This window comes from Nomascus leucogenys, chromosome 3 (genome assembly GCF_006542625.1).
Source record: "Nomascus leucogenys isolate Asia chromosome 3, Asia_NLE_v1, whole genome shotgun sequence".
Classification (NCBI taxonomy): domain Eukaryota; kingdom Metazoa; phylum Chordata; class Mammalia; order Primates; family Hylobatidae; genus Nomascus; species Nomascus leucogenys.
In genome coordinates this window covers 35,236,098-35,259,281 of record NC_044383.1, presented here as the reverse complement: position 1 = coordinate 35,259,281, position 23,184 = coordinate 35,236,098, and the positions used below count along the sequence as shown (strand labels likewise).

The following is a 23,184-nucleotide window of genomic DNA, read 5'->3' as shown; positions in this document are numbered from 1 at the left end:
GACCAAAGAGGAGGGTCAGGTCTTAGCCCCCCAAGGTCCTCCCTCTACAGCCAGCACCCTGCTACCCTCACTGGCGGATGGGAGTAGGAAAGTATGAGCAAGCGTTTCACCTTCTGACCAGGCTGCAGGGGGACACGGGCTGGAGGTCAGGGAATGGAGATGATGACAGAGTTCAGCTGCCCCCAGCCCTGGAGGTTTCTCACTCAGACGGGTCAAAGGAGACAGTGCTGCGATGTGGTGTGCCTCTTACCATTGATCTTGGTGACAGGCGACCGGGTGTCCAGCTGAGAGATTCTCTCCAGGAACTCCTCAGGAAGCCACTCCTGGAAGGAGAAGACTCCATGAAAGGCCTCAGATGTCCAAGGCCCCAAGGAAGCTGCCTTCTTTCTTTGCTCAGGAAGATCCCTCAGTCGCTCCCTCCGGAAATCCTCTTCATCCTTCAAAGCTCAGCCAAAACCACCTCCCCTGTGAAGCCTTCCTAGATCCCCTCCCACTCAGCTCTAACCACTTCCTCCTCCGCACCTGGCCAGCAGTTCTGACTGTGAAATAGTCCACACCTTTCCCTGCTTGCAAAGGTGTCAGTGGTTTGCAGGCCTCTTTTCACTACTTACTGGTCTGTAAGCTCTTGGAAGCCTCGATGATCTCAGAATTGCCTTAACAAGTTTCTTTTTACTGATGTTTGTTGAATTTTAGTAATGGAATCACTCAGCAAAAGTAGTGCTTTGCCTCTAAGAATTGCCCCCAAGAATGGCTGGGAGCTTCATGTGCATATACATGTTATCATATATTTTGGGCACAGGGTAAGTCAATTGCAAAAACTGCCCCCAAAGCTCACCCCTCCCTGTTTGCATACCCACTTCTGTGTAACCTTGCAGTGCCCTCACACTCTGACTCTAGGCTTGGCCATGAGACTTGGTCTGGCCAATGCTAGAAAACAGGATGCAAAGAGATCAAACCATGTGATGCTTGCATGCATGCTTGAGCTTGCCTGCTTTTGCCCTTTGCCAGACCCTGAGAACATGCCTGGACTACTGTGCTGGAGGAGCACAGACACATGGAGCATAGCCGAGTCCCCCACCCGGTCATCCCAGAAGAAACGGTCCTGGACCAGCCACCACCAGCCAGTTCCCAGGCATATGAAGGAGTCCCACCAAGATCAGCAGAGCCAGCAAGCTGACCCACAGCTGACTGCAGATGCATGAGCAAGCCTTGAGCAGCTGAAATCCACCAAGATCAACTGAAGTCTCCAGTTCTTGGTGCCAGTATTTCTTGTTGTATGCCCAGAAGTTCTGTGGCTCTTTGTTAATTGATTAATTAATAATCATGGATAATACAACAAATGATTGACACAGAGAATGGAATTAGAGCTGGTGAAAGGGGAGAAATCAGGAAAGTAGGAAAGTTGTGGAAATAACTCTAGATTGAAAGTCAGACCTGGGTTCTAGCTCTGGCTCTGCCAATGGCCAGAATCTTGGTCGCTTCACCTCTCTGGCCCCTTCTCCTCACCTGTGAGGCTTCTTCCCCGTTTACTACCTGCCCTTACCCGCCTGTTTCCCAAATGCAGAGACTTGGCTTTTGCATCTCACACCCTGATGCAATCCTGGCTCCCTCAATCCCCATGGTTTCTAACCCCTGTTTTGGCAGACATCTAAGCTCCACCCTCCTGCCCACAGCCTCACCTGTGGCGTCAGCTTCAGGAAGGTGATCTGCGGTGATGTGTTGGACAGCACCATTTTGCTTCTCACCTCTGTGCCATCTTCCAGCACAACTCCTTGAACACAGCCTTCACTGTTCACCTGCACCTTCGCCACTGTCTAGAGCCCACCAGAACAAGGCCCCAGAAACCCCAGGAAAAGAAATCCAGGTTAGATCTTCCGGGATTTCCATGGTCTGTGCTGCTCCTAGGCATTCACAGCTTCTTCATCCCAAACCCATCCCACCAAGTTCTGCAGCTTCTCCATGAAACATTCAGCCTCAGTTCAGTGACCAGGGAATTCCAAGGGGGTGGTTAGCCACTAACAGACTGCATGACCTTGATTCTGCAACCCACCTCCCCACTGCCCCTCTGTTCATCGGTAAAACAAGCGACCTTCCAAATCTGAGACTTTGTTCTGTCCTGGGATCCTTGCCAATAACTGGGGTGGGGTAGAGGGGCCGTTCACCTTTTCAGTGAAGATGCTTGCTCCATGTGTGGTGGCTGAGCTTGCGATGGCATCAGAGAGGGCACCCATGCCCCCCTGGACGTAGGCCCAGGCCCCCTGCATCCCCTCCAGGCCCCCCATCACATGGTGCAGCAGCACATACCTGCGGACAGACCATCTGACTCAGATCCTGGAGGTGGGATCTCATCTCCCCAGAGTTCTAGGTGCAACTATTCCTTTCCATCTTGATCTTCAGCCCCGCCCTGCCACCATCCAGCCCTTTCCCAGTAGGCTTTAATGAGCTCAAGTTCTTGTAAGAGCCCTTTGCCTTCTCTCCACCCTCTCCCCAGCAAGTGTGTCTATGTGCATAGCTTTATTACCGAAAAGAAGGCAATGATGCCCAAACCTGCAGCTCCAGCACTCTCCTGAGCTCCAGCTCCTGTGTCCAGCTACCCACAGATATCTCCATTTGGACCCTTCCTTGGCAGCATCTTAAATCCACCACATTTTCCCCATTCTCCAGCTGCTTCTCCTTCAATCTTTCCCATCCCAGTGAATGGCACCTTTCAACGGAAGGATCTGTTTCCAACAGAAACCCAGGTGTCAGCCTTGACCTCTACCATCCTTCCCCATCTACGTCCACAAAGCAACACCAACTCAGCCTCCAAAGGGCTTTCAAGGGTCACCCCACCTCTCAGCCTCTCTCCTCTTCCTTATGCTGCTGCAGTAGTGCCCCTCATTGGACCCCCTCTCCCACTCTTTCCCTCCTGCAGGTCTTGTCCACATATATCCTGAAGCCCTATCTCAAAGCCCAGCTCTGCTCCTGCCACTCACTTATCACCAATTCCAAGCCTCCCCGGCTTGGCGCTACTCTTAGGGCAATGGCCAGTCTCCTAGCAGGCGCTCCAGCCTCATCCCTCATCCTGTTCCCCTCTCCATACCCCATCCTCCTAACAGACCCTCTTGATTCCCTGGGTGGATCACACGTTCTCTCAACCCCAGCATTTCCCCTGCTGTTCTGTCAGCCTGAAGCCCCTACCTCCCTCATCTTATGTTTCATTAACTCCTCTTTGTCCTTTGGGTCTCAGATCAAACATCTCTTCCACGTGGAGGCTTCTCTGACCCTGACCAGGCTGTGTCCTTGCTGCTCCTCCTAGCATCACACTCACGCCACTTCATCATCATCACTCGCTCTGTGTCTCTCGCCCATCAGGACGTCTGCTCCACTCACTACCATATCCCCAGCACCTAGCACAGGCAAGCGCTCATCCATATTTGTTGGAAGAATTAACGAAGGAACAGATTACTTAAAGGCACATTTCACAAACGGAGCACTGGTTAAGCCTCCCAGAGATCCGAAGAGAAAAGGGCAGGAGGCCCCAGCTGGAAGATCCAGATTGGCTGGTAGATCACAGCTTGGCCAATGTGTGGCAACTGCTGCCAAGCTCCTGTCTCCATGGCCCTGGGGGAATTTGGGGCCGGCTTAATATGTGTTGAAAAACCACTTCCGAGGGCGTGCTCATCCCTTGAGAGAAAAGCCACGTCGACAGCTTCTAGCTTCTAGCTGTATCTTCTGGTGCACTGGAAACGGCCCAACCCTTGGCGGCATTCTCCATCCCAACACACACACACACACACACACACACACACACACACACACACACACACACCCCTCCATTCCTGCTCCTGCAGGGGCTCATTAAGTCAGACCACACTGCAGGCTTTGCTGTGTCTGACTGCCACCTCTCGGATTGGGCTGTCAGCACGAACCCTCACTCACAAAGAAAAAGGCAGCTTCCTGTCCATCCTGAGGTGTCTGTGTGAGTGCGTACCAGAGCCCAGGGGAAGGAACGGTAGGAGAGAAGGGAGAATGGGCGTTTGCGGGAGTGGAGAGGTGGAAGAGGGAAGGGAAGAGGAGAGAAAAGAAGATATAAATGTTGAGCTATCAAGCGGGAGGTGGGAGAGAGGCTTTTCTTAGTGAAGCAGTAGGGCACAGTCACTAAGAAGGAAGATTTTGGGGAGTCAGACACCTTGAGCTGGAAATCAGCCTTGCCACTTACCAGTTGAATGGCTTTGGGCAAGACATTCCCTTCTCTGAACCGCAGTTCTCAGATGTTGCTCTGAGGGTTAAGTGGATCATGTGTGATGTGCCTGGCTCGGTTTCTGGCTCACTGGGTGAGTTCTGCTAAGTGGCAGCTGTTGTTGCTGCCACTGCCACTGTAGTCCTCACTCCTGTTGGGGAACATGCCCCACTCCTGTGTCCCGCCTCACCCCCCTCACTCACCCACTCCCCGGAGTGTGGGGACTTGTCATGGCTCCAATCACAGCATCTGTGGCTAGAGTAGCTTTTAGAGGCTCAGACTCGAACCACTGATCCAGCACCTGGACAGCACAACAGCAGAGAGAAGGGCTTAGGGGCCTGGGTGGGAGGAGGGCCCCCTCACTGCCTGGTTGGGCCTGAGGCTGGGGAACCACTCACCTTGGTAATGGGAGCTGTGAGGACCTCGTAGTATCGGGGAAGCTGGGCTCCCAGGATGCGGCCTACAAGAGAAGATCCACAAAACAGAAGTTGAAACAGGTGACAGGGAAACCCTCCGACCTGACCTGGGGGATAAAAGAATGGAGGAGGCCGAGGCTTCCTGCCAGGAGGTGGTATAGCACAGCCAATGCAGGGACAGATTCAGCTTGAGTCCTGGCCACACCTCTCACTAGCTGCAGCACCTGGCACACATTTTTAACATCTCTGAACCTGCTTCTTTACCTGCTTCTTTACCTGTAAAATGGGAATCCTATTTTACACCCCAAGGGCTACGGTGAGGATTAAATGAGCTAGGTAAAGCATTTGCAAGTTCATAGGTACTTAATACATTTAAGCAGTTAGCATTATTTTTGGAAAATTTTAAACTTGTACCTTATTCCTTTATTTTGAACTCTTGAAGGCCCATACCCTGGGAGGTGGCTGGCATGGCTGATCCATTCCTATGACCCTGATTCAGACCATTTCAGAAAGAAACTAGGCTTTAAGGCCTTCAGGGTAGAAATCATGGTATCTAGCCTTACAGCCCCTGGGCCTAGCTTAGTGTCTGGCACACAGCAGTTGCTCAATAAATGTTTTTTGCCTGTTTTTCACACAGAGCTCCTTGGACTGGTTATCTGAGAGGCAGTGTCTACTTTTTGCATTTGTAATAGATTCCACTGGCTCCATACTCTTTGCAACGTATAAGTTTGCAGTGCCAACCCACCACAGCTTGGTTAACCTGCCCGGCTCCTTGGCTCTGGGCTCATCCATGTGATTTGGCCAGCCAGTGGAATGTTTGCAGATGTGACACAAACCCAGATCTGAAACAGGCCTGTATGTTGGGGCACGCCCTCTGTGCTTGTGCCACTGATGTGAAAAGTCCACACCCAGATCAGCATGTGCTTCTACAAGGAGGACGAGAGGTACCTGGAGCAGAGCTGCCTCCACTGAGCTGCTGCAGACACAAACACATGCCTGAGACCAGACCAGATCAGCTGAGCCAGCTGGGATCAGCTGAACCATGAAGACATGTGGGAAACCAATGATTTTTTTTTCTAGGATATAGAGGTTAAACTAGTCTGTATACCCTCAAGGAGGGTAGAAAATAATAGCACACTTGATGAGCCTTCCACTCTCATACTTATGGCAGACATTACTAATTGATCACAGAACTTCTCCTTGCTAAGCCCATATCTAGCATTCTTCCTGTATGGGGGCAGCTCTTCAAATCTCTTGGCCCCTATATCTTATTCATAGCCACGGCCATGATGCTGAGCTCCATGCAGGCTTTGATCAGCTTCACACAGGCAACTCCACAGCATCTCACTTCAGTCCTGAAAAGTGAGCCTCTCTACTTCTTCCCTAGGGCTTCTCTGGCACCAGAGCAGGGCACTCATGGGAACCTACTTGGCACTCACAGAAGCATAGCCCAGAAGTGTGGGAGTCAATGCCCTGTGAGGCAACCCTTGACCAATGGGAGATAGAACCCAATGGATAAATATTTCCCTTTCCATCTCCTGGGAAGGTTTCTCAAATGCATTTCATAAGGCTTCCCAGAGGGGCCACTCAGGTCCAGCATCTTGTCACCCACAGTGCTGGCTAGTGCAATCACACACTCTGGTATTGACCCTTTCTCTGTCCACTTTCACCCCAACTTTCTCCTATTTTTGTGCCTTGGGGTCACCCTTCCAAATGAACTACCCACGCATAAGCCTTGGTCTCAGGCTCTATTTTAAAGGCACATCAGCCTAAGATGCTCTCAACAAAGTGCTCCAGGCTGCCCGTAACTGATCGTAGCATGTTAACTGATCCCAGCTGGCAGGCTACCATGGAGGTTCAGGCTTGTGTCTAGGCATCGAGACAATGGGCTCACCTCCTTGAAGGTCGCTCATCATGCCCCGGTGCCTGCACTTGGACTTACCTGCCTTCAGCAGGGGCTTGAGGGTGGAGAGCGACCTCATCCTTTGCAGCAGGGAGCCACGCTGGAAGGCTGCCATGTCCACAGGGGCCGCATCCAGCAAAGGGTAAATGGCTAATGCCAAGAGATGCATGAACTCCTCATATTTGGGAAAGACCTGGAACAGAGCTGTGCATAAGGCCCCACCGTCCACATCCCTGCCATCCATGCTGTCCCCATATGGCCTGTCACCCCTCACGGTTCCTCAGGCCTCATTCCCTGCTGTGGCCCGGCTTGGCTCTGTTGAGCTCTCCCAGTTCCAGGTCTCTGGGTTAACATCAACACCAGGAAGAGTGCATGGGGTGGGGTGGTGGTGGTCAGGAGACCCTGGGCAATAGAGAGTCACTGGGAGTGGTGACAGGGACAAGGAGCTAATGCTGGCTAACACGAAGTGTCACCCACAGAAAACTGGCAAGAATCCTAGGGTGTGGTCTGTGCAATAGACCATGAAACCACTTAGAAGTTTCTTCCTTCTGTCCTTTTCTTCTTCTTTTTTTTTTTTTTCAAGATGGAGTCTTGCTCTGTGACCCAGGCTGGAGTGCAGTGGCGCGATCTCGGCTCACTGCAACCTCTGCCTCCCAGGTTCAAGTGATTCTCCTGCCTCAGCCTCCTGAGTAGCTGGGATTATAGGCCCCTGCCACCACAGCCGGCTAATTTTTGTATTTTTAGTAGAGACAGAGTTTCACCATGTTGGCCAGGCTGGTCACGAACTTCTGACCTCAAGTGATCTGCCTGCCTCAGCCTCTCAAAGTGCTGGAATTACAGGCGTGAGCAGCCGCACCGGCCTGTCCTTCTGTCCTTTCTTATATTACTGGTAGAAGTTAGACCTCTTTGCTTGTATTCTTTTCCAGTCTGTAGGTCGTCTCCCATGCCATCTCATCACCTGCAGTCACAGAAGCCTGCCTCCTCTCACCCCACAAGCTCCCACGTCAGAATCCACTTTCGAAAGCCTGGTTTCTGACACCCACCCTCCCTTCCCTGGTGGGCACAGGAGCAGTGATAGAAGCCTGTGCTACTGGAAGCCCTACCTGACTCTTCTTAGCCCTGCACTTTGAATTTTGGTCCATCTCTACCAATGGATATACCCATGGCATTTTAATGAGTGTTACATAAAGAAAAGTTCCATATTAAAATACATTTGAGAAGTCTTAGTAAAAATGAAGTTAAACAGCTTTCTCTAAGCAGGCCTTTAATATGACAGCATGGAAAGACAAAACCAGAAATCAAGCTCCTTAATTTCCACGATGGGAAATGGGCACTTGCCTCCGGCGTGTGTGGTCACTAGCGTGTAGGGCCACAGCTAGTGTCCTGCAGGCCTGGGGACCTGGCCTTGTGCCAAGTCCCCTCAAGTGCATCTGAGATGGGCAGGATTTGGACGAGAGGATGCAGGTGGTGGTCTCCAATCTGCTGCACAAAAGAACCACCAAAAAAGCACTTTTAAGAAAGCTAAGCTCCTCAGGCCGGGTGTGGTGGTTCATGCCTGTAATCCTAGCACTTTGGGAGGCAGAGGTGGGAGGATTGCTTGAGCTCAAGAGCTCCAGACCAGCCTGGGCAACAGAGTGAGACTTTTGTCTCTATGAAAAAATTAAAAATAACTCAGCCAGGCATGGTGGTGAATGCCTGTAATCCCAGCTACTCAGGTGGCTGAGGCAGGAGGATTGCTTGAACCCAGGAGGTGGAGGTTACAGTGAGCCAAGATCGCACCGCTGCACTCCAGCCTGGGTAACAGAGTGAGACCCTGTCTCAAAAACAAATAAAATAAAACAACAAAATAAAAGGCTAAGCTCTTCAGGTGTTTCTGATCATCAGCCAGGTTTGAAAACTGCTGGTGGAAGAGACATGTAGGCTGTGTGTCTGTGGTTCTCTAAGTTTTACCCAGCAATAGATTAACACAACAAAAGCAATGTACAAGCGTTCTATTAACCTAGGTTCTTCTTATAAAAATGTCTCCACTGAGATGTGATTTAATGCTACACCTCAGCTTGTATCCAGGCTTGGTACAAAATGGCCATTCAAATAATCTTTCTATATCCACAGAACCAACTGTGGCAGGGCCCTTACGGAACTCAGTGGCTCATCTAGACAAGGCCACCCAGCAGGTTCCTAGAATGTAGTTCCAAGGGAAAAAAAGTGCATTCTCCATCTGACATGTGTTCATCCTCTCACCAGACCTGCACACCATCATGGACACTTTGTTGCCTTGAGCGGCCAGGAGGGAGCCTTGAGATGCCACATTGAATGAATATTTAGAACTCTCTTGTCCTAAGTTCCTGATTCAGTTTATTTTATCCTTAATTTTCTCTGATCTTCCCTCATCCTCCTTTTTGGCTTTCATGTGCTTTGATGTGGACAAACACTTGGAACTCTGTCTGAAAGCTGGAGGGGCATGAAGCACATGCCGGTGTAAGAACACGCCAGTGCATTTGTTCTTGAACTCAGCATGCACAGCCCCTCTGACAGTGGCCCCATACTGAACACACGCAGGTGAGCAGACCTCCCAGTCCACTGGTCTTAATCAGCATCCTCCATCCGCTTCTCTTCGCAGTGCCTGAGATCAAGAGCTGCCACCAACTGGAGCCCTCCTAAGAACGTGGGGTGGCCTGGCCCAGTGCCCCTGGCCTTTGGACAATTGTTCTAGGACAATCCAACCAGGCCCATCTCCAGGCTGCTGAGGGAGCAGGAGCTCAGTCACTGGTCGCCTTCCCTACCTGGGCATCCTTCCGGGAGAACTGGGCGATCTGCTTCTGGTTTTCTGCCATGTCTGTGCCCAGCAGAAGGGACCTGGGCACCTTGCTGCCTACACCCTCTTCCAGCATGGGGGTGAAGGAGTGGGGATTTCGAAGATGAAGCCTCAGCCCATGTTTCTGCAAAACACAAACAGCACGGGCCACATATTAATGGCTCTGTGGTCTCTGCCTGTCATCTTTCTCCGATTGTGTTTGTGTGACCATTTAGGTACCTGTGTGTAGATTCCCAAGTGTATGGTCCTGGTATCTTTTTTAAATATAAGTACATAAAAAGCCCTCTTGCCCAAGTACCCTATGGTAGACAATACTGTATCACATCACAGTACACTATACCATTCTATACCATACCATACATACCACCCATACCATGCCATACACGCCATGCCATGCCACATCCTACCATACCACACTATATCACATCACACCTCACACACCACGCCATACCACACCCTACCACACCATACGATACTATACCATGCCATATCACACCACACTACGCCACGCCATGTCATGCCACATCACACCATGGCACACTCATTCCATGCCAGGGACTGTACTAGGGTTTACAATGGTTACCTCACAACAACTTTGTAAGTACAGTCTTGCATCACTTAACGATGGGGATATGTTCTGAGAAATGCATTGTTAGACAATTTCATCATAGTTTGAGCATCACAGAGTGTACCTACACAAACCTAGATCTGATAGCCTACCACAAATAGGCTGTGTGGTGTAGCCTATTGCTGCAAACCTGCACAGAATGTTACTGCACTGAATACTGGAGGCAACTGTAATACAATGGTATTTGGGTATCTAAACATATCTAGGCTGGGCACAGTGGCTCATGCCTGTAATCCCAGCACTTTGGGAGTCCAAGGCGGGCAGATCAGCTGAGGACAGGAGTTCGAGACCAGCCTGGCCAATATGGTGAAACCCCATCTCTACTAAGAATACAAAAATTAGCCGGGTGTGGTGGCACGCACCTGTAGTCCTAACTACTCGGAAGGCTGAGGCGGAAGAATCGCTCGAACCTGGAAGGCGGAGGTTGCAGTGTGGCGAGATTGCACCACTGCACTCCAGCCTGGGTGACAAAGTGAGACTCTGTCTCAAAAAAAAAAAAAAAAAAAAACCCAAACATAGATAAGGTACATTACGAATGTGGCATAAAAGGTAAGAAAAATGATACTGTATAGAGCCCTCGCGATGAATGGAGCCTGCAGGACTGGAAGTTGCTCTGGGCTAGTGAGTGGTGAGCACATTGCTGTACACTACTGCACACTTTATAAATACAGCACGCGTAGGCTACACTACATTCATTAAAAAATTTCTTCAGTAAGTTAGCTTACTGTAAACTTTTAAACTTTACAAACATTTTAATTTTTAAAACCTTTTTGATTCTTTTAAGAAGACACTTGGCTTAAAACACAAACATTGTACAGCTATATAAAATATTTTCTTTATATCCTCATTCCATAAGCTTTTTTCTGTTTTTAAAATTTTTATTTTTATTTTTTTATTTTTTAAATTTTTTTGCTAAAAAGTAAAACGCAAACAGACACATCAGCCTAGGCCTACACAGGGTCAGGATCATCAATGTCACTGCCTTCCACCTCCACATCCTGCCCCAATGCAGGGTCTTCAGGGACAGTAACACGTGGCACTGTCATCTCCTAGAGAGCAATGCCTTCTGCTGGATACCTCCTGACAGACCTGCCTGAGGCTGTTTGACAGTGAATTTTTTAAATAAGGAAAAGGAATACACTCCAAAATAATAATAATAGTATAATAAACACATTAGCCAGTGACAAAGTCATTTACTATCAAGTATTATCTACTGTATATAATTATATGTACTAGACTTTTTGACAACTGGCCACACAGTAGGCTTTATCGCCACAAACACATGAATAATATGTTGCACTGCAACTATGACATCACTAGGGGACGGGAATTTTTTCAGCTCCATTGTAAGCTTATGGGACCACCATTGTATATAGTCTACCGTTGACCAACATGGTGGCACGTGGCTGTCTTATTATCCTCATTGTACAAAAGCAACATGAGAGGCTCATAGCAGTTAAATAATTTGTTCTAGGTCACTTTAGGAGGTAGGTCTGGGTTTCAAAACCACAGGTCTGTAACTGCAAAGCCCCAGCTCTCAGCACCGGTCTGTAACTGCCCCACTTCAGAAATAAATAATTAAATTTAGAAAGACACAATCAAGCAATGTTTATGTGAAAATCTATACTTACAAGGTAGATACATTATTCACATCAGAACATTTTATTTACTTTGCAGACTCATTTACTCCAGGGTCACTTTAAATGGAAGTTCCTTTGATGCATTTAAAATATGATTTGATTTACAAATATTTGATTAGCACACAGAACTTTCCAACAGCACATCTACTTCTTCAAAGCAGGCACAGATAAAACAAAAGGGGCCTGTGCTGCCTCCAGTTTCTGCTGTCGAGAGGCTTCCTTCTCCAGATCCGCGGCCTGCAACCTCACGACTCGAGGTCTTAGCTGGAATGCCACCTTATCAGCCAGGCCTCTCCTGCATTCCCTGCCCCCTCACCCTGCAATATTTTTCTCCAAAGCACTTGTCACCACATGGCTAATCACATATTTAGTGTTTTCATTGTCTCCCCAAGTAGAATGTGAGCCCTGTGAAGTCAGGGGCATTGTCTGTTTTGTTCACCGCTGTACCCCCCGCATGCAGACACAGTGTAGTTAATAAGCATTCCGTCGACTCTGAATAAATGAATGCTACGTTGCAGACAAGGTATGGCCCCAGAGGAGAGAAATGAGATCTGACAGTAGGCGTTTTAAAAAAGCACGAGGAAACCAAAAACAGGCTTTTCCAACAATTACCGCTGGAGTTGCTCCACACTGGAGATGCTCCAGGCGGGCACACTCTGTGGAGGAGATTTCCGACGCTGGCGGGGGCCAGGGCCAGGAGACGGATGGGGCCCCTCCTGTCCCTAAGATGGGGACGTTCTTTATTCTAAGCTAGAGAAGCTTCCAGCTTCGTTCTTCTTAATGTAGTGAACTCACTCATACCCAGGAGGCATCCTTAGTTTCCCTCCTTGTCATCCTTGACATCCCATCCGCTGCCTCCAGATTCTGTGCGCTTCTCTCCAAGCCGCCATTTTGGGAACCGCAGCAGCGGGGGCCTCGTGGTCCACATGCGACCCCTCCTGTTTTCACCGAGTCCTCACCAGCCAGCAGGTGGGCTGACCTTTGTAAAGTCACAAATCCTAGCAGTGAACTTCCTGATCACACACCTCACTGGCTTCTCACTGCACTTGGATAAAATGCAGTCCTGCTCCTCCCACCCCAATCTGCTGCTCTCTGCCTGTCTGCTCTGTCCACACTGACCTGCCCTCTGCTCACGCCTGCCTGGGTGGGTCCTTCTCCTCTTCCCTGACTGGAGACTGCTCAGATGTCTACATGGCTGCTGCTGGTGACCTCTTGGTATTTGAATAACTGCTCAAATGTCACCTCCTTGAGGACGATGTCCTTCCTGGTCACCATCTAGGCTGGAATCTCCACTCTCTTTCTCTAACGCTGCCTTCTTTTCTTTTCTTCTTGGCACTCTCCCTGAAGTTCTCTGCCTAAGAGCAGGGTCCTTGCCTTCCTAGTTCACTGCTGTACACCCAAGGGCTTCTCTCAGTGCCTGGCACACAGCAGGTGCTCAGAAGCATGGACTGAATGAACGAATAAACCCTCCAAATCAGGGACCCAAGAGGAATCCAAAAGTTATTTCAAGTATAACTAATTGACTATGAATCACTTTTCATTTGATTCCAGGACTTTCTCTTCTAAATGGAGGCTCCGTCATTCTTAATGGTGTTAAATCAAATTTAGCTTAAAGCTGCCTCCTTAAATACTTTAAGCTCTACCTAAAGGTTTCTCTGTTCATAGTGAACTATAACCTAGAAGGAGGTGTGAACAGACTGTAACCTACTCCTGTGTCAATCGCCGAGTTTTGACCAATCAAAGGTGATCAACTGTTTAAAACGTGTTCAATAAGGCAAACACTGAACTGTAACCAATCCAGCTGTTTCTGTACCTCAGTTCCATTTTCTGTACATCACTTTTCACTTTCTGTCTATAAATCTTCTTCCACCATGGAGCTGTGCTGGAGACTGTGAGCATACTCCAGCTCGGGAGCCTGATCCATTTATGAATCATTCTTTGCTCAATTAAACTCTGTTAAATTTAATTTAGTGAAGGTTTTTCTTTTAACAATGGTTTTAATTATGTGGAGTCCGAATGAGAAGGGGAATGTTAAATAACCATCAGATTATATCCACAAGATTTGTTCGGATTATGAAGCTTTTTTCTTAAAAACCAAAAAAAAAAAAAAAACAAAAAAACAAAATGAAAGCAAACCCTTCTTTTATTTATCCCATGAGAGTTCTCAGCATGCACAGTCATCCTGGGTGGAAATTGTTGGAAAGGGTGTCTGTGTGTGAAGGGTGTATGTGTGTGAAGGGTGTATGTGTGTGAAGGGTGTGTGTCTAAAGGACCAGAGATACAAGAGATTTAAAGGGTGTGCTTCTCGAAGTTATGTTCTGGGGGCCTCCTCTTTCAGAATGACCTGAGAATGCCATAAAAACGACCGTTTCTTGGCCCCACCACTGCTACAGAATCAGACTTGTGAGCAAGAACCGCTGGGTTCTTCCCTAGGGGTTTCCCCAGCAGTTTCCCAGGTCATACTTTGTGGCCCTGAAAATTAGAGCCCTACCTCAGAGAGATTTCCAGGAGAAAAGCAAGAGCAAAATGAATAAGGGTGAGTGAGACCCAGAAGGTCAGTGAGGGAGGGGAGGGGCAATGGGATTGCCTCTGGCAGTGAGGTCAAGGCTGGCCCAGGGGGAGGTGGGGAAGGTGGCTTATGGCTGAAGGGGATGAAAAGCCCCCCTCCACACCCCCCTCTCCGCCAGTGCAAAGGCTCTGCCCTTCCAGCCTGGATTCCATCATCCAGCGTGGGGCCGCCGCAAAAGCAAACTCATTTACTAGGTGGATGGAACCGGGAGGTGATCCAAGTCAGTGCTCGCATTGACAGCTGTGGAAACTAACACCCAGGAAGGGGAGGCAGGCCCTGGTGGGGACCACAGCGGGTCAGTGGAAGGTGCTTTGGCTCAAGGAGGGGAGGAGGGGCAGTGGTGCCAAAGCCAAGCCACTCACTTTAGTTGAGGGCTCAGTCTAATTGGATACAGCCTTATAAGTGGCAGGGTGGGTGAGTAGTCTCCGGCCATAGGTCTTTCTGGAGCCTCAGTTTTCTCAAGTGCCAAATGGGGGTACTAATAATAGTGACAAGTACTGAGCCCTCTGTGCACCAGGCACTGTGCTGATGTGGCCTTAGGAGGCAGGTGTTGTTACTATTCCCATCTTACAGATGAGGAAGAGAAGGCACCACGTGGTGAAATCACACAGCTGGTGAGCTGTGGAGCAGGGAGGCAGACGCAGTCGGCCAGTTTCCAGCAGCTCCAGTCTCAGCCTCTGTGCACACCCCACTGGAGCTGCCAGGGGCACTCTATCACCATGTTCACCGCAAACTACAAAGAGCTAGAGACGTGTGAGTCTGGGTGGTATCGGTACCAAGAGGCCTGAGCGCATCATAGCTCAAGAACAAGGAGTAGGAGACAGTCAGGCCTTGGCTCGAATTCTCCATCACTTTCTAGCTGTGTGAATTTAACCCCTGAACTTTAGGTCCCTGATTGTAACATGGCTCTTGACTTACAGGTGAGGATCAGTTGAGATAGAACATTAAAGGTCATAGCCCAGGATGTGATGCTGGTAAAATAAATGCTCTCCATTACAGTTTTGGAAAGACAATATTCCTGGAAGGAGTTTAGTTGCCCTCCTGTCAATGCCCTCCAGGCTGTCAATGTCTTGTTAAAACAAGGTGCTCCCGATGGGGTGAGTCCTGCACATCACACAGCAGGACTGCTTTCTCCCTGCTCTGAGCACCGTACTCCTAGTAATGTAGCCCAAGGCAGAGGTTAAAGCATCTACTCAATTCACTTGGGAGCTTCTAGTTCAAGGAACACTATGACAAATACCATTTCAAATGAGTAACATTTTTTAAATAAAGAGAATAATCAAGTGAAGATGTCCATCCTGTGATTCTTAGTCTCTTAAATCAGGTTTGACAAAAGGAGGGTCCCTGCTCCCCAACATCTGCCACTATGAATAAGTGGTGCATTTATAAACTGCCTGCTGCTATGGTCTGCTCTGGACTGGAGACCAGCGACCCACCCCCAGGCCTGGCTAGATTTCATCCAGTCCTGGTACCAGGATGCACATACTCTGTTTCAGTGGCTTGAAGAACTCTCTACATGAACCAGTTAGAGCAGCCAAAGAGCTGTGAACAACAGCTGGACATCTTACTAGCTTAAAATTTTGAATTTAGAGCAAAGATGGCACCAACGTGGCCGGGCACGGTGGCTCACGCCTGTTAATCCCAGCACTTTGGGAGGCTGAGGCAGGTGGATCACGAGATCAGGAGATCGAGACCATCCTGGCTAACACGGTGAAACCCCGTCTCTACTAAAAATACAAAAAATTTGCCTGGCGTGGAGGCGGCGCCTATAGTCCCAGCTACTCGGGAGGCTGAGGCAGGAGAATGGCGTGAACCCAGGAGGAGGAGCTTGCAGTGAGCCGAGATCGCACCACTGCACTCCAGCCTTGGCGACAGAGAGAGACTCTGTCTCAAAAAAAAAGAAAAAAGATGGCACCAATGTGAGTGGCAGCTGCAGATGGCACCAAGAACCCTTTTCTCTGAGTGGTGAGTGACAGTGGCACTAAGCAGGTAGAAGCCAATCAGCCTCAGGAACGTGGTGATGCAGTTTATAAGACAGTGGGGGTGAAGGAAGGTGAAAGGGTGGGGGGCAGGGTTGGGCCAGGTTGTGGACAAAGGTCAGCAGACTAAGAGAGGCAAACAGTGCCAGATGAGACTCCCAGGAACCTTCCAAACAGCCCGGGAGCCAGAAAAGTCCCCAGGCCCCACTTCCTGCTCCAGCTGCCAAGAGAGGGAAGCAGCTCTCAAGTTCAATGAGGGCAGAAATCGGGATCATGTCCCAAGGCAGCTGTAAGCTCAGGCACCCAAGGCTTCAGATAGGTGTCCCACGTGGGCCTGAGGGTGACAAAGCTCATTCTTCAAGAGAAGTCTGATTTTTGGATGAAATTTCCCACTTTTCAAGACACTACATGGACGAGACAAAACCCATCTGTGGGAACGCAGCAGGGAGACCACGTGGGATACACAAGACTTGAGTGGAAGAGGGAGCCGTCAGGGGCGGGCCTCACCTCAGGCACAGAACAGGGAGCCTCCACCCAGGTTGGGAAGATGGAACTGCCTCCTCCCTCCCTGCAATTGGGCCAGAGGGGGGACCTACCTTCAGCTCCAGATCAGTGTAAATCTGCGGCCTCAGCAGGCTGAGCAGGTAGGACGCGCGGGAGAACTTAAATCCTGAAACCGAATCCGATGAAGACTGTCACCAGGGGTCACCAGGGATGAGGACTGTCACCAGGGGTCAGCAGGGATGAAGATTGTCATCAGGGTCACCAGGGATGGAGACCGTCACCCGGGGTCACCAGGGATGAAATCTGTCACCCGGAGTCACTGCCCTCCACTCCCCCATGCCACATCAGAGCTCACCTGGGATGATCTCCTCAGTGACAGCTGCACCCCCAATCACATGGCGCCTCTCGAAGACAGCAGTGTTCACCCCCAGTCTCTGTAGGTACGCTGCCTGGGAAGTGGGGCAGCACACAGGGCCCTCCCTTTATCCCTCTGAAATGTCAGGGCTCCCTCGGGCTGACCCGCAGACCAAGGTCCTCACTATAGGCCAGTATGGCCCACACCCCACGGCCTCCCCGCCTCACTCATGCTGTTCCCGCCTCTGGGAATGCCCTTCCCTGTGCTTCCCTTTCCATTCTTGCCTTTTCTAGACGTCCTCTAAGATCCGACAGGCCTGCTCCCGCCCCTCCACTTCCCAACTGAAGGTGGTCTTCCCTCCTTGGAGGCCTGGTGCCTCGGGGACTCACACTGCTTCCTGCCACCCTGCCCTGGGATGTCGCTCTCCTCCAGGCAGGGAGCAAGCCTCATTTCTCCTACAAGCACAGCACAGTGAGGTGGAACTTGTGAATGCTGACCCTTCCACCCAGGTTCAGCCCCTCGTTCTCTCTCTGCCGCTGCAGCCTCAGTACCTGATTCGTCTGGCCTTAGTTTGTTCACATGCAAAAATGGGGCTGATGAAAATAGTCCTGGCTTTACCCACTTCATAAGGCTGCTGTGAAGATGAACTGAGCTGGTCCCTAGACAGGGCTTTAAGTGGTCCCTGGCACAGAGAATGTACTCAGTAAATGAAGCTGTTCATAGAAGAGCCTTATTTTGGGAGAACAAATGATGCAAGGATTTCTATTAATTTTTTTCTAGCACTTAGTGGAAAAATCAATAAATAATTGTTGAACCAAACCGGTCATGAATCTACCGATCTAAAATGCTGGCCATGTGACCACAGGAATGGTGCCATGCAAAAGTCAGACTTTTCAAAAAGCTCACTTGGCAACTACTATGTGCCAGAAACAGTGAGTACATTGTCTTGTTTAATTTTTCCCACCAGCCAAGAGGTAGGTACTGTGATTCTCCCATTTTACAGATGAGAAAACTGAGGCTCAATGAGGTTAACAGCTTGCCTCAGGCTCACAGAGCTGATGAGTAGAGGTGTTGGGAATTGAAACTAGACAGCGTGAAATCAGCTTCTATCCTCCTAACATATCCTCCTATCATAACCTACTGAGAAAGAAACAGCAGCCATCACTCAGTGGCTGAGGCCTGGCACGCAAGGTGAGCTGCGTCATTCTCCTATTACACAGGAACGATCTCACAGATTGACAACCTCAAACAAGGTTTCTATGAGACTATGATAAAATGAGGCAAGCACAAACAAAAGCAATGTCTCCGTGCCATCCAGAAAATACCGAACACCCCTCTTGGCTGAAATGAGTGACTGCTACTTCTTTATCAATTACTGCTCTCCGCACACTCATCTCTCCTCCCTACAGATAAGATTTCTTGAGCTGCCCAGTTGCAGGGCTGTCCCTCCTTCCTGACAGTATCTAACCTATGGCAACCCCTATTTTCTTAGGCCTTCCCTCAAATCACCAAAGCTCAAATCCTGTGCTAGGTTCTTTCTAACACCTTCCTACTGAGGCAACCCGAGGTTCCCCTGATGGGAGTTCCCTCGCTGCAAAGAGCAAGAAACCAAACTAGACTAACTACAAGTGTGTTCCTGGTGGGCTTTAAGTGAAGGGCGTGGAAACCAGCCTTCCTTGGCCTGGAAACTTCCAGTAATAACAGCCACCATTTGGGCAAGACTGCATGTGCCAGGTCCTAGCAGCAAATGATCTATTATCTTCACAGCAGCTCTGTGAGGGCAGGTGCCATTGTTCCATTTTACCGTGACTCAGAGAGGCTAAGTGACTCACCTTAACCTTCACAAAGTGACAGAGCTGGGAGATGAATCTTTGTTTATATTAATATAAAATCAGGCTGGGCGTGGTGGTTCACGCCTGTAATCTCAGCACTTTCAGAGGCTAAGGCAGGCGGGTCACCTGAGATCAGGAGTTCGAGATCAGCCTGGTCAATATGGCGAAACCCCGTCTCTACTAAAAATACAAAAATTAGCCAGGCCTGATGGCGGGTGCCTGCAATCCCAGCTACTCAGGAGGCTGAGGCAGGAGAATTGCTTGAACCCGGGAAGTAGAGGTTGCAGTGGGCCGAGATCATGCCATTGCACTCCAGCCTGGGTGACAAGAGTGAAACTCCATCTCAAAAAAATTAAAATAAAATAAAATAAAATCAATGTTTTAAATTACTGATCCATTGAGTTACAAAATGTCCCACGTAAAATGTTCAAGCAAAACTTAGACATCAGGCAAAGTATTAAGGTTTAACATCAGTCCATTAGCACACCCACAGTTTCCCCCCTATATTGATATTCTAGGGCTGCCGCTGCTTCAAGAAGATGTTCCATGTTTGTTTTGTGGCCCTGAATACCTTCTGTGGCCTCCTGGAAGTATCTGGACTCAGGTTACAGAAGCATAGGCTAAGGATAGCTCTGGGATACCCAGCTCAGTTTGGGATCTTGAAGTCAGTTGTGTTGGGGACAGGGTGCAGGCCCTTCTGCTAGACTGAGCTCCTCAATGTCTCCAGGGCACACTTTGGCCACATAGCAGCTATGTACCCCAAGGTGGTACATGGCCTGGACCTGGCTGGGAACACAGGGCTCTAGACACAAGGACTGCCTATGATCTGGAGTCAAGAGCCCCCACCCCGCCCCAGGTGCCCAATCCCCTGGGTCCCACCTGCTCCCATGCTATGTTGGTTACATGCTTCCCCGCCTTGTCAGCTTGCTTCTGGAAGCTCCCTGACTCCCTCACAGCCCATGGGGAAACCACCTTTCCCCATAAGGGGAAGGGGAGGAAAGGAGCCTGTGATGTCCTCAGCTGGCTGCAGATGTCCATTCGACCCAGCCCCCAGTCAGCGCTGGAGAGCAGAGAGCATCGACTAGGCTGCCTTTTCCTTCTCTCTCGAGGCCCTTATCCCACCTGCTTCTTCACAGTCCTTCCCAGACTGCTGAGAGCCACACGCCTAGGGGCCAGTGAAGTGGGATCAAGTGGGGAGGTACTCACAGCCACCAGTCCATTGTGTCCTGCAACAAAACAGGGGAGAGGGAAGGAAAGCATCACTGGTCAGTGGGTGGGCCGACAGACGGTCCTTGAGGAATGTGCTCACTGCTGCCCGTCCCCATGCCATGAAGATCCTTGGTGACCCTCCCCTCCCCTTCCCGCACTCTGATGTTGGAACAGCATCTAGCTCAACTCCATGAAACACTAGATCTTCAAGGAGTCAGAAAACCTTGGTTCTTGCCCTGGCTGGAAAAGTCCTGCTCCCCTGGCTTGGTCAGGGGCTCTGCTGGAGTGAGGGGCTCATGAGAGCATCGCCAGGGCTTCCATCACTTGGGAGGCGCAAGTGATGGTGTCTGAGGGAGCAGCACGGTTGAGTTGGCAAGCAGGAGAAGCAATAGGTGGCTGGCATGCTGGTGCGCCAACATCCCGTCTCGCGTGGCAGCATCAGCATCCAGGGGAGTGCTGGTCATGTGGGTGGTTGCTGTCAAGCGCGGCTTGTTTTGTCCACGTGTGGTTCACAATCGGCACAGTGGTGCCCTAGAAGGCTTTATTCACATAGGTTTGTTTTTGCCAATCCCCAGTGTTCCAAAAATAAAACATGAACAGTTCAACATGAAGTAAACATGCACAGCTTCAGCATGTGCTGGAGTGACTAGCTGTGCTTCAGGGTGCCTTGAGCTGAGAGGCCTGAATTTGGCTTTGGCATCTCATGTTCCACACCAAGCCCCTGGGTAGCAAGTGCCTCTCCAGCTCTGATAAGCTCAGAATCACCTGGGAGGTTGTGTAAATGTCGACTCCCACAGACCCCCTTCCCAGGAGTCTGTTCGGCAGGTGTTTCACAGAACCAAAAGTTTCATGAGCTAAAATTAACTCTTACCATATGAGAAGCATGTGAGAAGCTGGTTGGTTATAGTTCATCTTAAAAAGTGCTGGTTGACATACTCTTTATTTGTATGGGCTTTTGAAAATGTTCATAAGAAAGTTTAAACAATCTGCCAGTTGGGACTCATGAACAGATGGAAACTGTCTCTCAAAGACATGCAGCAAACTAAAGGCAGACAGTCCTGGGCTGAGCCCAGCCTCTGCTGTTTGCCAGGGCATGACCTCAGAGAGTCGTCAGCTGCCCTGAGCCTTGAGTTTCTTCATATGGGGAACAGAGGGTGCCAGGGACCCTGCAGTGTGGCAAGGATGAGATAAATGGGACCTATTTGTCTTTTAATTGGTGCTGATGACCAATCTTGGAAAACTCACAGTTTTCCAGGCAACTGGGTCCAGTTCAATCACGGCAGACCTCAAATGAGTAAGATCAAGGATCCAAAGCACAAGATCCCCTCCCAGTGCCCACCCTCAAGTCCTGGCTGAGCCCTCCTTGGCTTCTGGTGACACCTCTGTTCCCTTGAAGAGGACTTCAGCTGCGGGCTCTGCTAATCCCCAGACCTGCCTCAGGGGCCCCATAGCAGGCGCCTGGGCTGTTGAGGAGCTGCTCTGGGCGTGGGCTCTGCAGCTGCCTGCTTCAGGCAGTGTTGGTTGGGTGGATGTGCTGACCTCCGGGAGTCACCTCCCGCCCTCAGAATGCTCGTCACCAGGTACCGGGCCAGGAATCTCCATTTTAACAAGCCCCTCAGTCACTCTCAGGCACATTTAGTCAAAGGACTAAATCAGATTCATCTTCAAGGTGGCGGCCAGGTGCCAGTGTGCCTTCAGGGACTCAAGAGGTAACCCTTGTCTCAGAAGATGTCATTCTATTCCTCACTGAGGCCCAAGATGCCTTTAAACCAGGCTTTACGGTATGTTTAGCAACTAAAGAAATCATGTCAAGGAAAAGCTCACACACTGAGACTCACTCCCACTTGTAGGCAAGTCACCAAGGCAGCTGGTGACCTAGAGTCAACCTTCCCCATTAGGAGACAGCAGGGTGAGCTGTGGCCGAGCACGGAGGGAGGCAGGGGGCTTCTCTGAGGCTAAGTGAGGTGCTGGAGATGGCTCCCACCAGCCCAGGGAGTTTGTGAGCCAGCTGTCAAACAGCCATTGTTATAAAGTAAATTATACAAGCTTACAATTAAATAAATTATATTAAAAACAAAGGTAACAAATACTCAAAACACACTACCTCCTATTTGTTTTACTACATTTGACTGTTGCCCATGCCCTGGCAGTCACTGGCCTCTATGTACATATCTGCATGGTGGACACACTATACAATGATGTGCTACTGGGTATCTCTCCTAAATCACATTGAGCAACCTCATCTTGGTAACAGAAAAGGCTATGGTGGGAGTATTTAGACCACCGTCATCAGCAAATATTACACAGAAGGGCTGAATTTATTTTTTGTGGTCAGGCTTAAGAAAGCAATGGGAAAATGCTAATAATGCAGATTAAACCTAACAGCGTTAGCTGTTATAGTGTGAATAAATAGCACAAAAATTGAAGGAAATATTCTAGTATTAGAACAATATTATCTTATTTGAGTAACATCATTCCTGTCACTTAAAGAAGGAGGCCGGGTGCAGTGGCTCACACCTGTAATCCCAGCACTTTGGGAGGCTGAGGCGGGTGGATCACAAGGCCAGGAGTTTGAGATCAGCCTGGCCAACATGGTGAAACCCCGTCTCTTCTAAAAATACAAAAATTAGCCGGGTGTGGTGGCGGGCGCCTGTAGTCCCAGCTACTCAGGAGGCTGAGGCAAGAGAATCGCTCGAACCCAGGAGGCAGAGGTTGCAGTGAGCCGAGATTGCGCCACTGCACTCCAGCCTGGGCAACAGAGTGAGACTCCGTCTCAATAAATAAATAAATAAATTAATTAATTAAATTAAAATAAAATTTAAAAAATAAAGAAGGAGTAATGTTGGGACATAAATCTTCGTTGTTTCACTTGTTTCACGACCATCCTACTCTTTACAGAAAATATGCAGCACCATTCTCTTTAGAGCTACCCTCATTTGTCAATTGCACCTATAGATTGGCTACTGAGTTTGGCAAAAATCAAAGCCTTATATGTGTGTATATATACATACATATATACACATACACACACACATACATCACACATTTTTCCCTGGAGAGGTGACTGTTGAGTATCTACCAGCTTGCAACTGCTCTAGTGCATATGGAAATG

At 49.5% G+C, this 23,184-nt stretch overlaps 1 protein-coding gene across 5 annotated transcripts in view; it reads right to left on the bottom strand.

Moving 5' to 3' along the window:
- Positions 1–23,184, bottom strand: part of PYROXD2 (pyridine nucleotide-disulphide oxidoreductase domain 2) — a 37,405-nt gene that overhangs the window by 13,198 nt on the left and 1,023 nt on the right. For all 5 annotated transcript variants that reach the window (XR_004029113.1, XM_030808701.1, XM_004087557.2 and 2 more), the window contains exons 2-11: positions 20,070–20,089; positions 17,032–17,125; positions 16,769–16,842; positions 9,325–9,480; positions 6,581–6,734; positions 4,621–4,682; positions 4,426–4,523; positions 2,163–2,304; positions 1,680–1,814; positions 251–323 (exon numbers count right to left, since the gene is read on the bottom strand). Coding sequence is in view for 4 of the 5 variants with exons in the window: in XM_030808701.1 (XP_030664561.1) it covers positions 251–323; positions 1,680–1,814; positions 2,163–2,304; positions 4,426–4,523; positions 4,621–4,682; positions 6,581–6,734; positions 9,325–9,480; positions 16,769–16,842; positions 17,032–17,125; positions 20,070–20,089 (1,008 nt within the window). In the remaining variant the exon portion in view is untranslated. The remainder of the gene's footprint in view (positions 1–250; positions 324–1,679; positions 1,815–2,162; positions 2,305–4,425; positions 4,524–4,620; positions 4,683–6,580; positions 6,735–9,324; positions 9,481–16,768; positions 16,843–17,031; positions 17,126–20,069; positions 20,090–23,184) is intronic.